Source organism: Urocitellus parryii, chromosome 1, assembly GCF_045843805.1.
Source record: "Urocitellus parryii isolate mUroPar1 chromosome 1, mUroPar1.hap1, whole genome shotgun sequence".
NCBI lineage: Eukaryota > Metazoa > Chordata > Mammalia > Rodentia > Sciuridae > Urocitellus > Urocitellus parryii.
In genome coordinates, this window is record NC_135531.1 from 76,400,364 (window position 1) to 76,421,942 (window position 21,579).

General features: G+C 32.0%; 1 protein-coding gene across 1 annotated transcript in view; it reads right to left on the reverse strand.

Annotated features, from left to right (window-relative positions):
- Positions 1-21,579, reverse strand: part of Kiaa0825 (KIAA0825 ortholog) — a 378,474-nt gene that overhangs the window by 295,959 nt on the left and 60,936 nt on the right. The window contains exons 5-6 of the mRNA XM_077800531.1: positions 20,189-20,357; positions 16,478-17,147 (exon numbers count right to left, since the gene is read on the reverse strand). Of these exons, the coding sequence (XP_077656657.1) occupies positions 16,478-17,147; positions 20,189-20,357 (839 nt within the window). The remainder of the gene's footprint in view (positions 1-16,477; positions 17,148-20,188; positions 20,358-21,579) is intronic.

The window sequence follows — 21,579 nt, forward strand, 5'->3', positions numbered from 1 at the left end:
TTTAAAAAGGTTGGGAATATGGCTCAGTGGTTAAGAGCCCTTGGGTTTAATACCTGATACCAACCCCTCCCTCCCCCCAAAAATAAAATAACAAAAAAACAATAACAAACCAGGGCTCCAGAGGTACATTTGGAAGTAAAACAATCAAATATGGGGCATCTTCCTAAGAAGGAAGAACTCAGTCTGTTTTCCAGTCTTTAGCATCTTCTAGAGAGGCTAGCAGGATGCTCACAGCAAGATTTCTTTGTGTGTGTGTGTGTGTGTGTGTGTGTGTGTGTGTGTGTGTGTGTAGCTAAGGATCAAACCCAGGGCCTCAGGTATACCAGGTAAGGGCTCTGCCACTGAGCTACACCCCTGGCCCTCTCACCTTTAGCTCAAAGTGGTAGGACACTGCAAATGGATTCTGTGGAATAGATCTATGCCAGCCTATCTATTAAGTAAAATAATCACAGGCACACACCTAAATCCAAAGGAAGAAATGGCCTCATCAGATTAGATTGGAAATTGTTCTACCTGTAACAAAGCACACAGACAGAACAATATTGGAGGCCCTAAATATCTTAAGTAGGACTGGGGGTGTAGTTCAGTGGTAGAACAAGCGCATATCAAAAGGTGAGGGACCCTGCACTTGATCAAAAGTAACACAAATAAAATGGAACAAAAACCTTACATAAGGCATTATTGATAGGATCTTATTTCTCCAAAATTTTTAGTCAGAAGTAACAAAAAAGAAGTAAATAATGGAAACAATAAATGGGACTTTCCTATCAGGTTACAGATTGTGGGCCTTGTCTCAAACAAGAACAGGGAACAATGGACAGCACACTATAGCTGTGTTGTAAAAGCTCCTCTCTTTAATCAACAGCTGAGTCTTCTCACTCACATCAAGCCAGAGGACCAGAAAGGAGCCTTTTATATCTGTTTGGTGAGCAAGACTTCCAGCTTTGCAAAGGGGGACTTATATGCTTGGAATTCATGTGGAGGCTGAAAGACTCCAAAGGGCTTATGGTAAATTGGGGGAGTAGCCTGTGCCCCTTTGATTTGTCCTGAAGTGGCATGAGTGATCCCCAAGTGATTTTTGATAGACACTCTAATTTTTTTAATATTTATTTTTTAGTTGTAGTTGGACACAATACTTTTATTTTATTTATTTATTTATATGTGGTGCTGAGGATCAAACCCAGGGCCTCACACATGCTAGGCGAGCGCTCTACTGCTGAGCCACAACCTCAGCACTCCCACCCCACACTCTTATTTTTTTTTTATATTTTGTTAGTGATCCAACATGAAAACTAGATTTTATGCTAGTATGTGTGAGTGTATAAATTCCAGGTACTATTTAAAAAGTACATATATGTTCTTTCTCAGACAAATCACAGAGGCTGCCTTACTAGAAATCTCTTGTATTTATTACAAAGCCGACATTTAGAATTATGTCTGTGTGATACTTAAAAAAGTTAATCTCTATGGTCATCCCTTGATTTCATGGAGATTTCAACTTAAAGACCAGTTTCAAGATTAAGTAAAAATTATGTCATGATAACTAACAGCATAAAATATATCAGCTCAACCACATCACCAATAACCATTAGATGTGTCAAGATGTAAAAGCACAGATAACTCTCATTTGATTACTATGAAAGCTAATTACATTCAAATTCTTTTAAAATTAATAAAATGGATGGCCATGTTTGTCTTCGAAAATTCATTTTAAATTAAAAACAGGGAAAATAAGAAAAAAACAAGTAAAGACTAGAACTGAATAGAGGCTTCAAGTTCTTATAGGAAAAGATCAAACTAAAGACAAACACACTATATGTAAATAAGCATGCCTAAAATGAATTCTAAGTAATAATTTATCAAAAAATTAAAATTAATTACAAGTTTAAATATTAACACAGAAACCTTTGCTACAATGTTGAGTAACTCAGCCTTATGATATTTAACATAACTTTATGAGGTTTGAAAACTATAGTTAGCTCTCAGCAATCAATTTGTTGACTCTGTTTTCCCCAGGTAATGTTTGCTACCAGTGGGAAAATATTCCTTATGCTCTAACTACTATTGCACACTTCATAACCTGCTAATTAGCACTTAATTTTCCTTTTGCTTAGGAAATAATGATTATTGCCTTCACCTAATACAACAAAGCGCTACCTTCAACAATCAATTTTTAAAAAATTAGCTAATGATCCATAGACAATACCCATCCCCCCATGAGTGCCTTATGGAGTCAATCAGGATATACCCTGTTAACCACTACAATTTTTCAAGCACAATTAAAGATAGTTAACTTTAATGCTAACATAAGAAGATAGCCACTTTGATTATTTTAAGATGACACAACTTTGAACATGTTGAGCTGTTTGTGGCATAAAAATTTTAATCTTGTTTTAAACTTGCATATAAAATTATTAAGGTTTGATTTAAAATATTTAACATGAGATGACATAAGTGAGATACAAATTCTTATCAAATAGATGTTTAAAAATTGAAAGTACACACATTAGAAGCTAAGTTCTTTTGCTTGTATACTACTTGAATTTGTAGAGATTTTTGCTAGCAAGTGGTCATTTTTCCCTGGGTAAAAGAAGTAATTATAAGAGGTGAAAGTTGTTTTTTAAGTTTTGTCCATGGTTTTCTATAATATATCCTAATCTGGAGAAAAAATTCTATTAAAATATATTCCTTTATCCATACTTACACTGTATAAATGCATGGAACAGTAATAAAAGTTATTTCATTTTTACTGAATCATGCAAATGTCATCATAGAATGTATTAATAAATTGGTTCTCTAACTTTGGATCAAAAGTATTTTAAAAGGGCAGTGTCTGCCTGGTCTCTAAGCTTGAAAGCTTGCTACTCTTCAAATAAACAAGGAGAAATTAAAATTTGAAGTACAAATTTATATAATATGAAATGTAGTTCTTATGTTGATGAAAGACCCCAAAATCTAGACATTCTAGGTGGTAACAGTGAAATTACAATGTCTAAATTTGCTGTTGCATATATATTATCATATAGTAGTTAATACAACCCACAATGCCAGAATACCCAACAAATGATTATGAACAGTCAAGAAAATGAAGCCCAAGTACCTTATAGTCTCAATAGGAGTAAAAGAGACACTAGTATCCAAATCTCAAATTCTTATTTCTAAATTCTATAATTTGCTATTTCATAAAATAGCGAATTATAAAAAAATATTTGGCCAAAGTTTTTAAAAATTATTTTTATAATTTAGATAGTGAAATAGCAAAATAATTGTTAAGAGTATTGAAAAATAGCTGGGGGATATAGCTCAGTGTTAGAGCACTTTCCTAGCATGAAGGAAGCTGATTCCCAGCACTACACACACACACACACATGCATATACACACATTTTAAAATGAAATGGAAAAAATTCACACCACTTAGACATACAAATTAAAAAAGAGAGAATGCAAATCTTGACTCAGTGACCTGATGAAATAATAAAATATGAGGTAGTTTAATAAAAGTAAAAACTAGGCAGCTTGGTGATTGTGAATGTAGAAATTTTAAGGAGTAAATTTCCCAAGTAGAGCATGGGGAAATGCATGCATAAATCCCATTAGCAATAATATGTTCCTCTGATCTTGGTGATGTTCACTTTTAAGTGAATCCATAACTATTGTAACAATCCTACATTTATGACAGCATTCATCTACTCAGTGTCTCCTGAAGCAGTGAACTTAAAACTAGTGCTAATTCTTTCTCTTGAATTTACTAATGACATACTAAAGTTTATAGGCAATAGTCACAGATCAACCTTTTTTTATGTCTCACTGTGGTGTGCAATATATTTTTTAAATTAACTATATGTTTTAAATAATTAGTACTGCTGAATATAATCACTAATTTCCTAAAACTGTAAAAGGCAACTTAATATTTCTGCGTAGCAGCTGTAATACACAATATTGCACCGAACTAAATTATTACAAACAGTGCCAGCAGTTTTCTATACACAGTACTTAAGATAATTATAAAAAACCATCTTCATTACTGAGTGCTAGCATTTTTTTAACAGTTTAATTTGGATAGGTTACAAAATACATTCAGATCACATAGATATAATTACTATAGACCCAAGAAGCTATAAAATGTTCCCAACCAAATCCCTTTGACCCTGTTAATGTCTGTTCCTTGTTAATCTAAGGCAAACATTGTTTGTAGTGTGCATTTGTTCTAGAATATGAAAAGGGGGGGGGTAAGGAAATCCCTTAACAGTTGTTATTGATTCCAGCATTTACCGACTGAGAGTTAAGTGCTGTTTACAAAACAGAACAGATGCAGATGCTGACAAAAAGGTAAACAATTGTTGCATGGCTTCCTGCCAGATTCTGAACCAATATATTAAACTCCAAGTGAAGCACATTTCCCCTATGGATTGCACTTATTGCCACTTCATTTCCTATGTGCTCAGTCTCTCTATTGCCGTGCCTGGCACTAAGCTATTTCCAGTTCCTTGCTGACCCCTGAGGCCTAGTGCTACCACACACAGCCATTAGAGAAGGGAATTGCATGTGTCTGACACGGCCTGAAACCAATTATTTGATATTTTCTTCAGAATGATGCCCAAGTCTGTTGGGAATGAGCAATCATGAAATAATTTACCTCCTGATTTAATTTTTTCCTGCACAAATTAGTTGTAGACTGAGCTGCCTATACACAGCTGCCTGTGACATAGCTCTGTCTTATCAAGATGATACTTGAAATGAAGCAGGGGAGTCTGAATTGAATAGGTTGGGGAATCCTGTGTTAAAGAGGCATTGACAAGTTTATCAGATATACTGATCACATGTACTCTCCGTTGATTGAAAATGACAGAACCTTAAAGAACTCTCAGGGCAGCAGAGAAAACCACAAGGATACAATTCTTATCAGAGCGTTTAATGTTTTTAAATACCTGTCTATTTTAGTATGCTTTTTGTGTCCCAGAAACCTTGGCATATTATCATAATATTTAACAAAATATTAAAAGCAAACACATTGGTTCATGGCTAAATGACCTTCACTAAATTTCACATTTATTATCTCTGTTTTTAGATATAGATATAAATGTCAAAGTATATATTTTTCTGTAACTCAAATCTCTACAAATATCTTTCCTAATAATACAAAGGGCTTGTTGCCTCCAAGTAACAGAAATGGGCAAAATCTAAGATTATCACTTATCAACGAATATAGAAAGCTTGTATGAATCTGCATACTTACAAATCATCACATATTAAGGGCAACTGATCAAGCTAAATAAAGAGAACACAAGTCTCTTTTAGAGAAACTCATTGGATATAAAACTTCAACCTATCTTGTGATCATGATTAAGAAAAATTATAAGAAAAATGCACCTTAAAATAACCCTCCTGAAATAGCTGAAGGATTACTATTTTATTGCATTACAAAAAGAATATTAACAAAGATGATTATAATTGATTTCAGTAGAGTCTGGAAAAAAGATAAAGGTGGCGCTATAAAGCAATTTTACAATATAGCTTTCTCTGACAATGATCATCATAAAATTTGGAGGTAATTTCTCTTCTTTATAATACTTGGGTGTTCACTCTAATAATTACACTACACTGTGCCTTTTGCTAATGGAAGGGCTAACACTGAATTCAAACTTAAATTAAGTTTTACCTTGGAGGACAAACAATATAATGCCATTTATTTAAAAAAAACATCTTCAGTAATGATCATGCTATAGAATTTTAAATAACAAAATGTCAAATTATTTAGTTTTTTATATTTTATTGGCTTCAGATAATTTCAAAGCCCTTATTAGATTCTTATCTCTGACCCTGACTTACCTGCTGTCTTGGATACTTCCTACTGTCCTGTTATGAAAAAGATTAAATGAGTAAGGGGATAAACTACTCCTTTCTAAATAGCAGACCAGAGTTTTCTATTTTTATTCAATGCTGAAAATAAGCTGCAAAAGCAAACATTGATAGGCTTTGCTTTTGATTAAGGCAACACACACTACTTCATTTAAAGTAATTTTTCATTCCCTTACATGTGCAATTTTAGATCTCCATTTAGATAGGCCAACCATCAACATTCTTATGAGTGCTCTGATAAGAATAGAAGAAAATTAAAAATATATGTATAAACAGAGGAATAGAAATTAAAATTTAAGAATGACAAAAGCAAAAGAAATTCTGACTAGAAATCCATAATGACTTTTGAACATTTTTACCTAAAGCTAAAGATTATTTTCTTGTTTTTAAGTATGACAGGAGGAAGATTAATCGGTTTAGCTCTCAAAGCTACCAGTAGTTTCTCCTTATAAAATCCTTCACAGGGGTCATCTCATATTCAGAAAATGCCACTCCAGAGAAATAATTTTTTTTTTCTTTTGGTACTGGAGCTTGAACCCAGTGGGACTTTACCACCAAGCTACATCCACAACCATTTTTAAAAAATGTTTTATTTTGAGACATGGTCTAAATTGCTGAAGCCAGCCTCCAGTTTGCAATCTCCTGCCTCAGCCTCCAGAGTCACTGGGATTACAGGCAGAGGCCACCATGCCCAGCCAAAGAATTAATAGTCCCAGATTAGTAGATACAGATTTCCCAGGTTGTGGTCTGAATATTGGTATCCCCTCCCTAAATTAATATGTTGATATCCTAACCTCCAAGATGATAGCATTCAGAAGTGGGGGCCTCTGGGAGGATTATCATCAAGCCCATATGAATGGAATTAGTGCCCTTATGAAAGACCTCCCTTATTCTTCTGCCATCTATGAACCAGAAAGTAGGCCCTCACTAGACACCAAATCTATTGGTGTCTCTAAAACTGTGAGAAATAGTATTTGTTGTTTTACGTATCGTCTATGGAATTTTCATTACAGCAGGGTTAATGGACTAAGACATCTCTTAAAGTAAAAACAAATAGGTGAAGACATTAAATTGTTAAATGACAACTATCTTGAGGCAGCAGGTTTGTTTTATGCCAAATATCTGACTTAATGAAAATGAAGAATATTATGGTACAGGAACAATCATTAAAACTCTCAGTTTCCAGTTGAAAATAAATAACTTTTAAAGGAATCTTATCAATGTTCACTTGCTAATTAAACTTTTTATCTCTCTCTCTCTCTCTCTCTCTCTCTCTCTCTCCCACACACACACACACACACACACACACACACACACACACACACTGGGTACTAATAACTGATTAATAGTGTACTAACCAGAAGTCACTTATCACATTTTCTAGGAACCCAAGAAGAAACATGTTAATTAAATAGTATTTAACAATTATTTACAATAGTCCATTGGAAAGATAAATATATTTTAAAGATTAATCTAGGGATTCATGACCTGTGAATATTTTATATAAAACAATACAGCTAAGTATTTACATTAAGGATTATGTTCATAAATTAAGATATGGAATAACAGATCATTTTAATGGGGTAAAGCAGAAACCAAAAACGTTTTAGGAAGGTGACTTAAGTACTCACCTTACTATAGAAAATTAATTTTTTTTGGGGGGGGCAGTGCTGGAGATTGAACCCAGGGCCTTGTGCATGAGAGGCAAGCATGCTACTAGCTGAGGTATATCCCCAGCCCCTTAGAAAATGAAGTTCTGGCTTGTAACAATCTCAAGTATATGTACTTTGCTTAAACAATATAGAATAGTTGCAAAATAAATTTGTTCACTTTGAGAATGATTTAATTTAAATTTCTTTTGTAGATTTTTTCAATTATTTTAATTCCGTTCTTAGTGCTTGGCACTTGTGAGCACCAAAACTAAGCACTAAAACCCAAACAAAACCCAAGCCATCAATTTATAAAAATGTTATTAAATGGTTAATAATGTATGTAAATTTCAAAATGACCTGTGACCTTAGATAAAAACAAAACAGAGTCATTTTTATCTTCAATCCTTAGGATCTGAGTGTCACAATTAAAGTATATGCCAAATGAAATAGTTTTTCTACCCTTAAAAAGAACACACAGGTGTTCCAAGGAGAGAGCAAGCAGACAATTGAGTGCAATTAAGTGTTCACTGATTGTTACTACATGGAAGCAAAGATATTACCAAAATTAATTACATCTACTTTCTCTCTAACTAAATACACTTTCAATCTTTGTTGCCCTTCTGTCTCTGGAACATTGATTGTAAGCCTCAGAACACTTAATGAAGAATAGCTAGGTTAGAAAATAAAGTCCATGCAATAAAAGCAAAATCTTCGGTAAAGATATGCACACATAAAGACCACACATTTATCTAAGCACGTAAATACACCCTTTCCTCAAATCCATACAAATACGGTCATTTTTCTCATGTTTGTTTACTTATTTTTATTTTGGCACTGGGAATTGATTCCAGGGGCACTTTACCACTGTACCCCATTTTTAAAATTATTTTATTTTGAGACAGGGTCTTACTATGTTGCTAAGAGTCTTGCTAAGTTGTTACAGCTGCCCTTGAACTTGAGATCCTTCTGTCCTGAGTAGCTGGGATTATAGGCATGTACCACCATGCTTTTCTCATGCTTTTCAGAGGTGATACAAATTTTGTAGAAGAATCTAAGTACAAATTCTTTATTAGGAGAAAAAGTCTACTTGTTTTCTTAGGAGGGATTGAGATGCAGTAGGAAGAAGTTTTTCTTATGATCTTAATTCTTTTGCAATCTTTGATAACCAGCCAAAATGCTTTTGTCTTTTTCATCCATAAAACAAGGTCTGGAGTTGATGCACAGGTTAATTTCTGGATGGTGCTGCAGCAAAGAAAAGTCAAATGAAAAAAAAATGGCTGCTTCTCACAAACAATTCTAACTAATGGTATTGTTTGCAGTTAATTAATTGTATAAAGGATCTCAAAACTTGGCAACAATTCACTCTATTATTTCAGTAACTTAGTACTTTAAAGCTTAAATGTAACCAGCTTACTCAATTTCTAGGAATAAAATGAGATTCTCTATCTACATAAAATGTCAAGTAAAAAATTTCATAGTATTATTTTCCTTTTCATGTATTATGCAAAGTCTTTCATGTTTTTCCCTTTCCAAATCTTTTCCAAATAAAAAATACAGTGATGTGACTTTGCACTCTGTTACTATTAAAGTTCCCAAATTCAAGTTTGTTTAATCTAATATGCAGAGAAATAAATGTGTATTATAATTCTATAAAGTTTAACATACACACACACACACACACACACACACACACACACACACACCAGGACCTAAAAAGGAACCAAAATGGGAATTACTCTTCAAGTTATAAAAGGATTCTTTGTCTTACAAATCAATTCTTTTGACAAGAGATAGTACATGATAGTAGTTAAGAGAACAGCTTTTTTCATATAGGTTTGGATACTGGTCAAGGGAATTCCTAGAAGGTGAACTCTAGCAAGCTACCTAGTTTGTCCAATCTCAGGTTCTGATCTATAAAGATAATACTCAACTTTCAGAGATGTTCCAAGAATTGAATAGCATATGGGTGCCTAAAGTGCTTAATGTGGAACACAGCAAATGAAAAGCATCTAAAAGAACAGCATCTACGGCTGGGATTGTGGCTCAGTGGTACAGCGCTCGCCTACCATGCATGAGGCACTGGGTTCAATCCTCAGCACCACATAAATATAAAATATTGTGTCCACCTAAAACTAAAAAATAAATATTAAAAAAAGAACAGCAACTACATACAATTGATTTTACATACTTGCAAGTAGATATTAAGGCATAATAATGATCAATGAGAAAATATTAATACAAATTAATGTTGAATCTAATCTATGTTCTGAGTAGTACTCCCTTACAAAATACATTCTTTCTTTGAAAGTATTTCTTTGAAATAAATTTTAAGCTTATTTGTGCATTATCAAAACTCAAGACTCAGAATGGCTGGGAATGACTTTAAACACGGAAAACACTATCCTAAATATCATAAAGAATTTGTCTTAGTCTGTTTCTTTGGAGGAAGATGAAATAAAAATAAATAATTCTAATTTTTACTCTTACCCTAGTAGATCACCTTGTGAACTTCTACTATGGAGAGATTAACAATACAGAAGGAAATCCTACCAAATGGTGAACATCCTTCCTGGCCCACAAAAGGGAATAGGAACCTTTCCCCTGCTGAAGGCATGTTATAGAATATTTTAGGAGAAGGCTCAAGAAGGCACTGAACATACCATGTAAAAATAGAACTAGTAGGAGAAATAGCTTTGTGATCAACTCTGTCACTATCTAAAACATCACTCTTTTGACTTTCTTTACATGCTGAAAAAATATACTAGGAGTATTTACAAAAACTTAACATATATAATATAATGGTTTCATTATAATGGGGTTGAAATTCTTATCTAGACTTGTGAAAATATTGTTCTTCCATGCTTTAAAAGGTCTAATTATGAGGCTTTTGATTTATACAGGCATTTGTATGTCCAGAGATGCTTTTTGTGAAAAAGTATTGTCCAAGACTTTGCAGAAATGAGGTAGTTCTTTCCTGGGCAAAACATAGGTCATTACTAAATCCCTACCTTGCCTGATTTAAATATAGGCCAGAGAAAAGATATATGGATTTCTTTTCAATCAACAATACAGAATAATAATTGCATTTCTAATTCTTGTCTGTGATCTTAATTTTCAATTACCTCTTTAAAAATTGCTCCTATAAAAAATAAAAATTGAAAACTAAAAACAAAACAAACTTGATTGTGACATCAAAGGGAAAGGCAAGAAAGAAATTATCATTAAGAGCTTCAGATGTAAGCTGGAAGAAGAAACTTCCTATTTTTGTTTAATTACTCTTCCATCCCCCAAATACAAGGATACAAGATGGGCAGTTTTCATATTGTTATTTTCAAGTTTCACTTGGGGGAAGAAAACTCACACAGATGGAGATCTAAAAGGAGGCTTTTGTATCTTCTACTATGGCATAAAAAGCCACATGGGGAGCCAGTTAACACATCTGTGTCAGCAAAGAGAGGAAATGTGGTAGCAGTTTCTAATGTCAACTTGAAGGCCTAAACTCTGGTTGTGGTTACTTAAACATAAAGAGTTTAAACTTAAAAGAATCCTTAGGTATTACCTAATTCAACCCTTTCATTTTATTGAATAGTAAGATTCAAAGAGGTCACAAAGGTCACAACTAAGGTCACAAACTAAGTCACAAAACAAGGGTTTGGGTGAGTCAGTCAGGACCAGCACACTTGACTCAAGCTGTACTTTAAACCTTCTTTGAGCAAAATGATTGTGAACATGCAATGTATCGGTCTTTCATGATAAAGCTGATTAACAATATAATTTGTTAAAGAGTTTTCAACAGTGATACAGCAAACAAAACAAATTTGTTAATAACTGAATATACATTACCATCTCTTATTAGTTTTTTCACTACACTTATTGTTTTATATTACTTAAAGATCCATCTTCTACTCGTGTGGGATTAGAAAATAACCCAGTATAATTGTTATCAGAGATCTAGTGAAGTAACCTTTACATGTGCCTCAGAAGCACAAGGCTCAACAGGCAGAAGAGATGCAACATCCTTCTGTAAGTCTTAATTACCCTAGAACAGTTCTCACACCAAAGCTTCTTCCTGTATGAATTGTGCATGGCTTCCTTCAGTACACTTTTTCACCCTTTCTTGGTATTACCTCTTAAATGGCCATAGCCACTTGAGGCTTAGGGAGTAGAGTGCCTTTTGATTGGCCTCTTTTCCAAATGTGTATGTCTTTCCCTGCTCAAGATTTCCATCCTCAATTTGGTGTGAGGGCCTTCATTATCCTGAGGATCTTTTCACCCCAAAGAGTTGAGATCCTCCTTAAATAAAACAGGGACAGCTGCTCAGTTCAATCCCTCATCCAAATGCAGATTTTCAGAAACCTTCCAAATGTTCAAAGATATGCACCATATTCTCTTCAGTCTTTCCTTTTCAAGCAAACAATAACCTCAAGAAGAACTCAGAAGAAGATGTACAGGGCACCATAAAATTTAACCTAAAATTAGAAGCTCATAATAGCATCTTTTCATATTAAAATATAGAGGATTTATTTAACTGGAATTTACTAGACATAAACAATCCTGTTTTTTCAAACTTGAGAAAATAGCACTTTATTTTTTTTAAATATTTTTAGTTGTAGATGGACACAATACCTTTATTTTGTTTATTTTTTTTTCTTTGTAGTTGTTTTTAATGTGGTGCTGGGGATCGAACATCCTCATGCATGCTAGGCAAGCACTCTACCACTGAGCCACAACCCCAGCTCAATAGCACTTACTTTAAATTCAAAGGACATAAAACTTTAAAAGTAAAATTAATTTGATTACTTAACTATTCCAAATGTAAACATAAAAAAGTTACAATATAAGAATGGCAACAATTCTCCTGAAATGGAGATGGCACAGTATAATGTGTAAATGTGGCTCTGATTTTTAGATAGAGGCAAATTAAGTTATAATCAAAATATTAATAGCAAATATTTTGCTTTTTAAAAGATGTTTATTTTAACTTTAATGCCTTATAAGATAAATGAAAAAAAAACAAAGTATTGTAGCAAAACCCTTTAAGAAATAATAGATAATTTTCTTGCAAAATATTAAAAGACAAGTAATAAGAATACAGATTAGTAAAATCAGGGTTATTAAGAAAATAATGGTTCTTAAATCATTCTTCAAACTTTGTAAGTCTATAAGAGCAATATCCTTTTCTAGAAAAAATCAGCAAATTGAAGATTTTATAACACATACATTAATATTATTTCATCATTTCTTTCAAAGAACAAAAATCTAAAAATATAATCTATACATTTCCAAATGTATTACAATACTAAAACAGCACATGCTTTCAAATAAATAAGACATTCAAAACCATAGGAATATAAAGGAGAAAAATGGTTACCATACAATGCCAAGTTGGGGAGTTTAAGTGTAGGGACAAGCTCATATATAAATAAATTATATATACCTGGTACCTTATCATAAGAGAAGAGACAGACAGCAAGATTATCACTACATTTTAAATGAATGTCAAAAAAGGGCCTGAACTAGTTACAAAGGTTTTTTTGGGGTGCCCAGGTGAACGTTTAACCCCAGGGACCAGCTGGAAAAATAGGATAGTTAGGCTAGGCTAGGATGAAAACCATCCTAATCAGTTTCTGAGGTAATAAACATAAGCAAATTATGTCAGATATAATAAAAAGACAAAGAAAAATGAAAACATTCAATGAGTACTGCCTATAATTACAGGAATGTAAAAATTTTAAAAAGTGGGAATGCATTTAGTGAATGATTTTTTAATGCTAATTATCACAGTGTCATGCACAGTTTCTGACATGATTTTGTGGCATATCAAGATAAAATAATAGGGCTGGGGACATAAATCAGTGGCACAAGGCTTGGGTTCAATCCCCAGCACTGAAAAAAAAAAATACATACACACTCACACACATTCATATACCAAAACACAGAGGAAGCTCCTTTATTTGTCTTATTAGATTAGTTGTACGGCCTTGGGAAATATTTACCCGAGTCTCAGTTTTCTAATATATAAAGTATATAGGAATAATGTGAAGAGCTGTTCAGAAGATTAAATGAGCTCACACACATAAAATCTTGTAAAATCTTAATAATAAGCAGTAATCTTTTTTTTGATATTCAAGTAATATAGATAGATAATTTATAGACCATTCAGGAAAGAACAATCAGTCTTCAATCTAAATATAAAATCAGAGGTAATTAAAGGTTCAATAGTCCAAATTGTCTTAGCTCATCAAGAAAAGGGTAGGTATCTACACAAATAGAGAATGTATTCGTTTAGTACTATAGTATATACACAAATCCTGATTAACATATATTAATAGATCACTGAAGAGGAATTATAAACAAACATACTTTAAATTGGGATTTGAAGTATTCAAATGAGAAGAGAGTGGGAGAGTTTGGGGAAGAATAAAATAATGACAACACTGACGCTAAGGAAGAATACAGAGCACCCAGAGAAGTGTTTTTAAATGGGCTATGCTATTTTCATCTGAGTTTTAGTCAATAAAGCATAGTTATAGAGTCAGGGTTGTAGAATCAGATACCATGCATATGAATCCTACTTCATTTTGGGATCTTGAAAAGATTACTTAAAATACCTATCTCAGTTGCCTCACTGTAAAATGGAGCTTAACAATGACATCTATGTTGTTGGGTGGTTAATAACAAAACATTAAATAGATACTGAACATCACTGTCTGAACCAATATGTTACATAAGGAATGTTGTTTTTATAATATCAGGGAAAATATCATATCTTTGGTGAGCATAAAGATAGAGACAATATAATATATATCCCATTCAAGCCAATCTAGATTTTATTCAACTATGAATATAAACTATTGTTGCTCATCTTAAAAAAGCTGCATTTTTTAATAAATAAAATTTCAACATTGGGTCAAATATTAGAGAAAAACATGGTTGATCTTTTTGAGTGAGTTTAGCATTTCTCATATAGCAGCAGTGACTTATTTAGTTTTCTTCCCAATTCTGTGTCTGGCACAGAACCTTAAACATGGTAGCTCCTAAAAAGATTTGCTTATTGTAGGTGGTTAATAAAACTGAAATAAACTTTTCAGGAAGTTTGCTTGAACAGTGCTCTGTGAAATTTCTTTTACAAGTGATAAAGCATTTAATTCTATACTTTGAGACAAGACCCAATAGCTTGATAGTTAAGAACAGAGGTACTGGAGATACAAAGAATTGCCTATAAATTCTGATTTTGAATATGATTCTGACCTCATACACAATGATCCTGGGCAAGTTAATTTTTCTAAGCTCCTTTCTTTGTTCAGAAAATTGGGATAATAAGGAATAGGTTATCCTTACACAGTGCCTGGCATATGGAAAGGGCTCATTTAACAAATGATTTATACCTAGCTCCGACAATGGAGCTTGAGAAAGATCTGTGCAGTCAGACTTGTGGAAAATGCTTGCAGTTCTAGAGTTAAAGCAGGCACATATTCTCTTCTCTCAACAAAGGGAGAAAAATACCTCAATATCAGTGCTAAAGACTCTGCAGTAATTTATACATATTTTCAACCATCTGGATCTTTTTTTCTTTTATAAACTATACTAAGCACATATAAAACTTTCATATTGAAAACACAAGCAGGCTAGAAGTTTTTTAGAAAGTATAAAAATATTAGAAAACAAGTGCACTCATGAATGAAATCTGTTTTGAGCAAAATTGCAATGTCTCTAAATTATTTTGGCATAACCCAAACTGGCTAATGCATTGCTGATCTGCAATATGATTCAGCTTCCAGATAAAAATAAAAATTTTAAGAGAAAATATTGCTATCTTTTAATATTCATATAACATTAATTTGGTATCATGTAATTTTATTAATGACATTAAGTAAAAATTTGGTGAAATTATGGAAATTTTTTAAAAGATCATAAATCCAAAGATCTATATCAATTCACCAAAACATAATTTTCAAATACATAGGTAATATAGTTTACAAACCTACTTGGAAATACTGCTCATAGTATCATAACTAATGATTACTTTTTTTTTTTTTTTGCCTTACTGGGGATTGAAAGCAGGGGCACTCAACCACTAACCTACAAATAAGGCTTTTTTTTTTTGTATTTTATTCTGATGCAGGGTCTTGCTAAGTTGCCAAGGATGCCTTGAACTTGTGATTCTCTTGCCTCAGCCTCCTGAGATGCTGGGATTACAGACATTTGCCTGGACCAATAAGTACTTTTGAAATAATCATATTGTTAGTTTTGATTCTTCTACATTGATGGAAAATTAAAGCCATGAAGAGGAAGGGTATTACATCATAATAACTTCTTTTTTTCCTTATATCTTTTGAGTAAAAGTAGGAAATATAAAATTTTTATTTTAATATATTCTTATTTAAATATATTAGAGGAATGTTTAAAATTATAGTTAATGTTAAGTTGTAATTAAAGTTATAAGTAAAATGCTGTGCCTTCCTAAGCAATTATAATATAGAATTTTATAACTGATATTTCATAATTGCTATTTATTAGAATTGGATGACTGAAATTTAGTTATAATTTTTAAACTTCCAAATTTAGTTAATGCAAATTTCAACAAATTTTCCTTAATAATGCTTTGGCTTTGGAAGATACAATGGATTACAAATTATGCTTTTTTGTTATACATATAACTGCATGTTTGTGTATGTGTGTGTTTGGCTTAGTACTTTAACATTTGGTATAAGCAAGCAAGAGAAATGAAACTCTTATTTGTAAAACTTGGACTTACATTTTCAATACCATTAACAATTAAACAGAAAAGAAAACACTCTATGAGTATACTACAGAAAAAGAATGCATAAGAGAAATGTATACTGCAAAAGTTCATTACATTTATTTTTTGAAATTTCAATGAGATTTAACCAAACAACAAAAACCCAGAAAAGATGTCAAAAGGATTAAATTAAACCAATCAAAAAATTTAAATGTCACTAACCCAAAGCATGCACTGCTCCTCTATGCTTGCTGGAGCTCTTGCTTGTTTTAACCACACGAACAGTATTTTCTTTGAACTGCAACTCACAAAAATTTTCAAGAAATTTTGTCATTTCTTCTGTAACTGTATCCAGGTAAGTTTCTTTAATGAATTTCACTGTTGAGGATGGAGCTAAAATTTCATACAGTGTGTCAAAATCCTCTTTTATCATTGAGTATAATGTAAGCATTGTATTTTGGAATCCATGAGTCATTACATCTAAATTTGAATCTCTGCTGTAAGAAGGAAAGCAGTTCTGCAGAAGTTTAGCCAACAGTTTATTCTGTATGTTTTGGTACTTGACAATAACTTCTGATTCTGGATAGAGAAACAAGAGTTGCTGTATGCGTTGGTTTTTCAATATCATTTTTTGCTGTGAATTATTTATTTCATTATGGCTTTGTAATCTGCTTACTAGGAATCGTCGAAGATGCAGTCTTATATCATCCCATACAGACTTTACATCTACAGAGGAATGATCTTCAACAGAATGAAGAGAAGTTCTAGAAAGCAAATGGAAAGATGTTTCACTTAGAGACGACGGGAATGAAACACTGCTTCGGCAGGAGAGGTCCCAAAGTAAATCCAGAATCATTTCTTCTTGATTTTGTTCATTCTTCAAGAAATCTTGCTGATAAAAGTAAATCATCAATTTAGAAATGTGATTAAATCAAAGTACAACATGAAAATATCATTTCTATAAAGATGTACAATTTCATATATTTTTCAATTTAGATTTAATACTCTTTTGCTCTTCAAAACTTTTTCTTTCTTTTTGTATTTGGAATTTAATCAATTCAGATATTTGAGAATATTAGCTCTCATGATCTATAAATTTTATAAAGCCCAGCTGATTAAATATCTTTTCAGCTAGATTTCTAGACAGGTACTTTTTAATGTTACAAATTATATAACCTACGCTGTGTGAAGGGTGCAGCTTAAGAATTCTATATATAAAAATGTATAGTAAAATGTTGATTGAAATGTATACCTAAGACAAAATAAATTCAAGATCATGGCCCATAATTAATTCTTGGCATATAATTTTCATGCCTGAATGAGTACTCTTATTATTATAAAATCCCAAATGAACATACAATGCTTAAAATCATTCTAGAATAGAACAGAGATCTTTAAATATAGTATGTGTCTAGGGGTTACTAATAGCTACCATCCAGAGAAATAAAATTTAATACATTGAAAGATTTTAACTTCCATTTAAATTCCTTTCTGAGAACCATGTTAAGGATGATTTTACTTTGAAAATTAATCTGAGAATATTTTATTTCTCTCCAAAGAAATAACTAAATCAAAATGGGATAAAGATACTCTCAGGATCACTCCTCAAAACATGATATGAAATTATTCCTTTATACTTTCCATGCTGATACAAAACAATGGTGGGTATAATTACATATAATAAAAGGAAAAAAATTACTCCTGGATTTTGAATCACATAAACATATTTTCCTTACATTCTGACTTTTCTAATTATATTTATTTCAGCTAATACTGAAATTAGTTTATATTCTAACAAGCTGATTACAAGAGAAATGGAAGTAAAGCCCAAGTGGTGTAAAAATCAGGCTGGTTTTGAAATTAATTATTAGTAAAGATGTTACAGGTATTATGTGGGATTCAGAATAATGAACAACTCCTAGACAAATTTCTGGTATTTGTTTTTGGTCATTCTAAGCTTTACAATGTGGAATTTAGTGTTCTATGTGTAATAATTATACCTAATACCTATAATTTTTATTTCATAAAAAGTATTTTCTACATATTCTCTGGGTTATTCAGAATGAAAACTCCATGGCATAGATATTAAAAACCCAGTTTACAAATAAGGACACTAATATGACGTATGCTTAAATGATTTTCAAACTTCACACATAAGAAGGCAGAAAACCAAGACTAGATTCCTGGTTTCATTTCCTTCATCTGCATTTCTTCCTATCATAATCTAGAGGACTGCAGAGTGAATATAACCTTTCTGTATCTTCTTCTTTCTCTCTATGCTATTAGTTCTTTTGATACTTCTGGAAAGAAATGTCCTTAGATGGAGTCTGTGACATGTCAACATTAAGATTAATTCTACAAGGCAAATGATCATCTTAGTGCTCAGCCTTGGGCTTTGTTAAGTCAGTTAATAAGTGTAAATATTTGATCAGACAAAAAATAATAGATTACAGAGGTTTAAAACATGTGTTTTGTATGATTGCTTAAATTTTGAAAATAACTACACCATAATTGGCATGAGAGCCTTTGTTTCTTATTTAAATAGCTAGATAATTAATACAAATTTTGTATGAAAAAATAAATATATGAAAAATGCCATCAAAATCAACACTTTTAGTATGGAGAAACTTGATAATAAGGCCATTTTAATCTGGATCTGTTTTAATAATGTGGTTCTTTCCTCAAAATAACATGCTCAATTATGTAAAAAAAAAAAAAAAAAAAAAAAAACCTAAGTCTGGCACAAGCCTATCAGACTAATGAGTTTGAACAAAACTAAGGCGGCCTTTGCCCTGCAGTGAATAGAGAATGACTTATGTGTGACAGATTAAAAGATAATTAAAAGCTCTTGCTTTTAATTAAATGAGAAAGCATTATTACATCAATATTAATGAAATTCAATACACATGGTTCTTAATAGAAATTAAAGAAATAACTATATCCATATTTATTCTTCAAGGCTCCACCTTCAAGTGATAATGGGTGAGAGGATTTTCTTAAAAGATTAAGGCTTGAGGGCATAGCCTTCCTTTCTCTTCCTTTTATTACTTTGTAAACATTAAAGAGACATCTGTAATAATAACAACAGCCAAAAACTATTTTCATCTGATTCTGTCATCCTAAGCCATCTACAACCTCAAAATATTTTCCACATCTGCCTTACTCAATGTTTGATGTTTAGACAAGAACTGTATGCCTTTCTTCCCCCTTAAATTAAATTAAAACCATGGGCTCCAGAAATACTGCTTTCTAATAATTGTACTGTTTCTCTGGGAATCTTTTTTTTTTTTTGTAAGCTAGCCACCATTGTAGATGTAGGTGTAATAAAACAACTATTCTTATTGAAAGATAAAACTTCTCTAATGTAGATGGTGGCCAGTATCAAAGGAAAAATAATATAATAATTCTCCATTAATTAACAGTGGTCTTATATAAATTGCTGACTTGATTGAAAAGAATTGGGTATGAGTACAGGTTGAAAATACAGAGAATGACAGATAAGGCCACTTAAAAGATATGATTGATGTGGATCTTACTATGTTTAATGCTGAACATAGAGAAAATTAATAGTTGTGAATAACACAAAATATAATGAGTATGAATTTCTCTGGCAGACAACTGCAGTACACACCAATATAGTTTTTGATACTTATATGCCATACATCATATCACCAATCACCTAGGAATTACAAATTTAACCTTCATTTACATAAAATTTCATTTTTTTATTAAGAAAAGCAAATAGCTCACTGGATTATATTAGGGATATAGGAACAAAACAAAAACATAAACCTCCGGATATGGCACCTAATATCATCACTAAAATAAATACTTATACATAGAAATAGAAGAAACTGCATTATCTATCTATGTTCACCCCCCCCCCCCATTCCATAATAAAACAAACTTTTTTGGTTGTTTGTTTATTTTTACCAGTGTTTTGAGGAATTTTATCAGATCTCCATTCGGAATGGAAGGTGACTTAGATGTATTATGATGATAGCTAGTTAGCCATTCAAAGCAGTCAGTTGATGTTTGCAGCTGTACATCTGGGCATTGTTTGTTAACTTCAGATTGTATTTCTTTAATGCAGGATTCTATGCTATAAAAAAAATAAATTATTTTTGTAGAAAGTAGGTAATTGCTACATTTTAGAATATCACAGAGCCTGAAATGTTTGTTTGTGGTACCTGGTTGTATACAACTGACAAAAGTATAAAACAGTCATATGATATGAAAATAATAACAAAAGGACTACATATTTTCATTTATACATGAAAACAAAGTTCAAATTTTCTGACAGAAAAAATGCAATAAATAGACAATATCAAGCTACTTACAGATGAATTAGAAATTATTTGTGTTAAAACAAATATCAACCATAGATACAATGCAATAATGGCTCTATTGATAGGTAGTGGATGGACGGCAGAGAAAAAAATATTCTGATGATTATGAAAATCAGAAACTTTCATTATGTACCAACAGGTGAATGGTGATACCAATTAGGAAAAACTTCAATACTTGGATATTAAGAAGTTGTGAAGCAGTTACAAAGACTTTGTGAGTTTAAAAGGATAAGAGTTGTATATATAATGTTACTACATTTAAATAATTTCTGAAGTCACCCAACTTCAGAAAAATCCATACTAAAAATTAAAAAAAAAAAAGACTGGAAGGAAATGAAGCAAAAGGCTAATGAAAATTATACTTGGTTTTTAAATTTTACTTTTCTATATTTTCTAAGTGTTTTTATGGCCCAAAATGAAATGCTTAGTTTTAAAAAAAGAAAACAAACAAAAAAGCTAAGATTCAATTGAATTTTAGAAATATGTTTAAAAATTCTAGTCAAATCATCCCTAACTCTGATAAAACAACATGTATTCTGTTGTTTTAATTTCCATATATAATTCTGCACATGCATGTTTATAAATCATTGTAGTATAAATTGGTGACCTTTAGCAGAGTGTCATCTGTGAAGTCACATGGATATGACATATTACTACCACCTGATGGCAGCATATCTAAACTGCAAGAAAGCTTGCAAATGTAAATTACTTTGAAGCTGAATCCCCTCATCCAAAATTGACAGTTATGCACTTGTCTCCTAAGAGATTATCAAGAAAGACTTGTTACAAAAAGGCAAAGTTACTGTTTTGAAAATATAATTGCTATTAATTGTAGGCTCCATATGATAGAACCATGTAGGTTTTAGAAACCAAGGTCTGATTATTAAAATTGATGTTCTGTAAATGACTTTTCAAAATTCATCAGATGTGGGTTGCTATAAAACATGCACTGTAAAAGTTAGATTACAGCTTTTT